The 6,000-nt window shown below is 40.4% G+C and overlaps 1 protein-coding gene across 1 annotated transcript; it reads left to right on the top strand.

The window, feature by feature from the left end:
* Positions 1-4,042: 4,042 nt before the first annotated feature.
* On the top strand, positions 4,043-4,972 carry LOC128491708 (olfactory receptor 5-like). The gene has a single exon (XM_053464019.1). It carries the CDS (start codon positions 4,043-4,045, stop codon positions 4,970-4,972), a length of 930 nt encoding a protein of 309 aa, XP_053319994.1.
* Positions 4,973-6,000: the final 1,028 nt, after the last annotated feature.

Here is a 6,000-nt window from a genome sequence, read left to right on the forward strand (position 1 = left end):
GATAGACTTCAGCTACTGGATACACAGATGCGAGGGTCCCGGTAAGTGCTTGTCTTGTCCTACATCCACTCCTGAAGTTACCAGGGGTTAGGTATTTGCCCTGTGCACGGATTTCCTCCGATCGGTGTTGAACAGCACCAAGACAGGGCTGGGTTGCAGGTGGAAAGGAGGAACGTTTACTGGACCTTTGGTCACGGAGACGTTGTTCATACTGCATCAGTTCTGTTCGGTGTACGATCTTTCGATCTGATGCAAGGACGTTGCCAGGAGCCCCTAGGGAGTGTCGTGCGGTTTGGAGTGTCCTTTTCCTACTCCTGTGAGTGGTAGGAGTGGTGTTCCTGACCGCACAAACAGCCGGGGGGGTTCATATCCATTGATGTGTCTGTTGCATCCGCCTCAGATGACACACTGTCCATATCAGACCACTCGGGGGGCGTCAGACAAGGTCTGGAGGTCATCTGACATTACGATGGAGGGCGTAGGATTCTCAGGTGCTGAGGACTGGTTAACCTCTGCATTACCCGTCTGTGGTCGCGACAGGGAATGCTCCTGCTTTGTGACATTGCTGGCGTCATATGCAGGTTCCTGGGCATGGGGTTTCTCGATGTGGGTTGCGGACGGCTTGACTGGTCTGTGCGGACAATATGTTATCCTGTGGCCAGTCCCTCCGCAATAAAAGCACAGGTCTTTCTCTTGCCTTCTCTGTATTTCTTTTTTGGTGAGCAGGTCTATTAGGAGCCCAGGTGCAGGGGATACGAGGGGCTCTGTCTGTACCCCACAATGCATGATGGCCTGGGGTTGTTACAGACAGGCACAGGAATAAACCACAGACAGAAGATCAGGATTAGGAGTTGTATTGTATATGGTGGTACAACAATATATACAAAGAAAGTCACTTGACAGGAAGCCCTCTGGTTGGGGCACACACGGCAGGAAGCCCACTTGCAGGGCACACGGCAGGAAGCCCACTTGCAGGGCACACGGCAGGAAGCCCACTTGCAGGGCACACGGCAGGAAGCCCACTTGCAGGGCACACGGCTGGAAGCCCACTTGCAGGGCACACGGCTGGAAGCCCACTTGCAGGGCACACGGCTGGAAGCCCACTTGCAGGGCACTCGACTTGGGAGTCCACTTAGTGGGGCGCTGGCCGCAACTCAGGAATAAATCAGGAAACAAAGCAGGAACAAATCAGGAAGCAAAGCATGTGGTCCTTAAACGTTAATGTCAAGGGCCAGACTGCAGGGCTGGGCAGGTTTATGAAGGCTATCTTGATGATGGAATCAACTGCAGCTGGACCTGATAATGAGTCAGAGTGGTTCTGAGTGGCAAGGGCGGCCACTAGTGGCTGGAAACGTGAAATGAATAACGCAAAGTATAAACAAGTCCAGCCAGCGCATGGTGAAACGTTACACACACACAAGTACATGTCCATGCTCACCACATACACACAGTTACACATCAATGCTCACACATACACACTAACACAATTACACATCCATAGCCTCACACAAGCACCCAAGCACACATCCATGCTCTCACACACACACAAGTACCCATTCATGCTCACACACATACACAAGTACACAGCCATGCTTGCTTGCTTACATGCAACAGTTTTCTTTTGCCATCTTGTCTGGAAATGATCACTAGGACCAGAGAATTATGATGATGCTGATGTCATAATTATACCAAGCTCAACGAGTGTCATATTCAGTATTATGTGATCCCAGGCAAAAGTTGAGCAGATAGGAGCCACCTTCTGGATGTCAATCTGCTGAACTGCCTACTCCCTTCCCTTTGCTCAGGTGACAGAAAAAAGACGGTCTTGGGGGCGGGGAAGGTGGTTACCTTCAAAGAGCCAACACCAATGCTCCAAGAAATGATGATGTGACATGCTGTTTTATCCCGTTTATTTTACACTGTTTATGTACTTGCATTTATGTCTATGTCTCTTTTTATATGTATGTTTGTATAACAGCGCTGTGACCTATTTTATACTCAGATTAAATATTTTGAATCAGTTCTGTCTTTGTTCTCTAATCAAATTCAGCTCAGACATAGTCTTTTTTATATGTCAAGTTACTAAGGGGTCAACTATATAGATATCTTAGTGAATATACAAGTTCACCATGTGACCTGAGTATAGTCTAATCCTCATAATACCAATCACTGATATTCTAAAAAGGGACCCATCATTTCTCCCCATCGTCTCCAGGACAATGGCCCACACTACAACCAAGTCATCCTTGCCCAAGCAGTTTATTAACCCCCTAATAAATTGCAAACTTATAAGATCGGGGGCCCCTTTCATCCACTTAATGGATTTAATGTCAAAATAACTTATATGATGAATATAATTTACTACAGTGTGAAAACGATTAAGACGGTGAGCAGCTGCGTTCCTTCCCTGGAATCCTCTGTGCAATACCCGTCCCTAGTGTTCCTGTATCGAGATGATGTCATGCTTTTTACACGCTATAAAGTCCTCGGAAGCATTTACTGACTGGTCATTGCTCGGTGCTATAGAAGCAGCGTGTGCTCCTACCCAAAAATATTTCCAACTTTGCCTCAACTTTACGAAAACATTATTTCATCTTCTTCTCTGGTATACCTGAATGAATTGGTGAGTTAAAATATATATTTATTTATTTTTTCCTACATTTATTTCTGCATTGTTTCTATTTCTATATGTTCTTATATCATTAGCTTTATCTGTGCCCTAAAATGCTGGTCTTTTTATAGGTAGCTTCCAACTCAATCTCTGTGTTAATAACGCAGGTCTGTAACACTTCGTTCCAAGGTCGGAGTTTCTATCACTTTTTATGATTTAATTTAGACAAATTATAAAAAAGGGATCAAGAAAAATCAACACAATGTGAATTGCATTAAAGAAAACTAAACGCAATTGCAGAGAAAAGAAAGAAATATTCCAACTTCATAAAAAACTAATTTTTACGAAGCTTCCTAGCAAATTTAGGTCAGAATGGGACTCTACTTAGGAAAAAGAGAAGTGTATTGTGTCATTTTCTAAGTTCAATTGTGATATATTAAGATTGTACATCTCATTATACTCTCATGTGGATGTACTGCAGTATATATGAAAAATGTACATTAACTATTGTAAGTAGCTGAACCCCTCCCTTTTTTCCCCCTTTTTTTCTGTATTCCTCTCTTAAAAGTTACTTATTTCAATAAAAATTAATTGAGAAAAAAATAAATAAATAACAAAGTGAAAGAGGACAATATTCTTTGCCGTTTACATTTCAGGGGTTTTATACCACCAGCACTGATGACATCACCAAAAACATTCAAAATGACATCATCCCAGAACACTCAAATACGACATCTCATATGACAAGGTACGTGCAGTTGTTAGGCTCTACTTAATGACCCTACCTTAATTGATTTTAAAGTTGCTGTTTGATGTAGAGAGCGTCTTAAAATACCCCCAGATATGTTTATATTTGCCTTTTATTAATATTTTTAACCTATACAGTGCCATGCCTTTGTTTCTTTCTTCCTTCCTTTCTACATACATATATTTTTGAGCCCTGTGGAGGCCCTAGGAGCAGAAGATGGCTTTCTCTGTATTGTTAGACACATATTTTTGGGGATTGGAGGAGAGTTTATAAGGAGAGTATCTTTTCCTTAGCTTTCTTGTATTTTGTCTGATTTATGGTATATCTATTGCACATAACTGGTGGTTGGCAGGTAACAGTCCTACCTAAAGTAACATATTGGCTAATATATTTTAGTTCTATGTTTTCAGGTTAAATTGGAAGACTGGACATCTCCAGGCGCCACAGTTTGTCTACTTTGTTTACTTCTTCTTCCAGAACATTCTAAGAACAACCTGGCTTACAGCTGCCGCTACTACTAAGGTTTCGCATCATCAATACTTGCAACTGTTTTCCCCTTCAGACAAGGTTAACATAATAAGGGTCTGCATAATTAATGGCCACTAGAAAATTAGAAAGAAACATCTAACTTTCGAAGACAAATCTACCGGATTCAAATATTTTATGGTTCCGTCCACTGAAGTATGTATGAAATCAACCAAACTGAAGTGAGGGAGATTCTGCTGTTAGGTTTGCAGAATCCCCAGATTTTGACTCCGGTTCTGTTTGTTCTGTTCCTTGGGATCTACATCTTGACGTTAGTCGGGAACCTGCTGATTATTATATTGGTGGCCAAGTTTCCGAGGCTGCAATCTCCCATGTATTTCTTCCTCACTCAGTTATCATTGAGCGATATCCTGATTATCACCATAACAGTCCCCAACCTGCTCCATGTTATCATTAATGGAGGAAGCAGAATATCTTTAACTGGCTGCATCTCTCAGTTTTACTTTTTTTCTGTTATAGAAGGTACAGAGTGTCTTCTTCTCACGATGATGTCCTTTGACCGGTATTTGGCCATTTGTCGCCCCCTGCATTACACGTCCATCATGACTGTTAGGCTGTGTTTCCAACTCGTTCTTTCTTCTTGGCTTTCAACAAGTATAACTGTATCTATCATTGTAACTTTGATTTCTGTTTTGCAGTTTTGTAGTCATGCTATTGACCATTATTTTTGTGATTTCTTTCCTCTCCTAGAGTTGTCATGTACAACGCATACACTTGCTGAACTTGTAGACTTTATCTTTGCCATACCCTTTGTAGTCTTCCCTTTCTTCTTTATTATTTTCACATACATTTCAATTTGTATCACCATTCTTGGAATTTCCTCCAGCACCGGGAGGCAGAAAGCCTTCTCCACCTGCAGCTCTCACCTGACTATTGTGTGTACCTACTATGGGACTCTAATATCAGTTTATGTTGCCCCCTCCAAAGGGCAACCATTTAATATAAATAAAGTACTATCTCTTTTATTTACAGTGGTAGGGCCATTTTCTAACCCAATTATATACAGTCTTAGAAATGAAGAGATCAAAATACATTTTCAAAAATTCATTTTAAATTGCCGATTGTAGTAAGTTGTATTTATGGTCAACCACCCAACTCCTTGCTGTGTAGACCAATATGACTTCATTATTTGTCCTTATATTTAAAAACATTGGTTCAGCTATGTCAATCCAAGTGCATTATCTTTCATATTGAGCAAATTGCTAACAATATATAAATTAAAAAGTGAAGAAAAATGAAAGGGTCTTTGACCACCTTCCATGTTTAGAACTCATGCATTACATTTCATTTAAACACGGGACAAAGGAACTTGGATTTAGAGCAGTAAAATAGGTATGTTAGATATATGGATTGTATAGTAATATCTCTCTGAGGCCAGTTTCTGCTTTTCTTATTTTCGCCCTAAAATAATATTTTGTTGAACAATAACAAACTCAATTGTTATATATAGGTTTAAATCAGTAGAAGAGTGTATTGGAGTTAGCGTGATATAGTTACTTATTTACACAGTTATATAGGCTGAAAAAAGACCGGCGTCCATCAAGTTCAGCCTTTCCTATATCTGTTTATTTGTTGCTGTTGGAGGCAAAAACCCCCCAGTTTGACTCTTTCCAATTTTGCACTAACCAGGGAAAAAATTCTTTCTTGACCCCAAAATGGCAGTCAGATTTCTCCTTGGATCAATAAGCTGTTTCCCCATAATTAAAGATTATATCCATGAACATTATGTTTTTCCAATATAGAATTGATATGTTTTTGTTGATATGTAAGATATATCTTTAGAGATGTTAGAACATTTCATTTCTTGGAAAAACTTTATTGCATAGACGAGGTATAACTCCCTGCTGATTACACTTTAAATGACCTCATCAACATTGGCCTACTCCAGATCTAAAAAAAATAAACAAAATAAAAATAAATTAAAAAAATGACCTTATCAATAAATACACTAATCAACAGTACAGCATCACTATTCTACACCACAGCTCCTCAGGTCTACTTTATCGCCAACTTATAGCCAACACACCTTAGGAAGCAACATTAGACTGCATGCCTTGGCTTTGTATTGACGCATTCTAAAACAGTAATAGCAGCA

Source organism: Spea bombifrons, chromosome 4, assembly GCF_027358695.1.
Source record: "Spea bombifrons isolate aSpeBom1 chromosome 4, aSpeBom1.2.pri, whole genome shotgun sequence".
NCBI lineage: Eukaryota > Metazoa > Chordata > Amphibia > Anura > Pelobatidae > Spea > Spea bombifrons.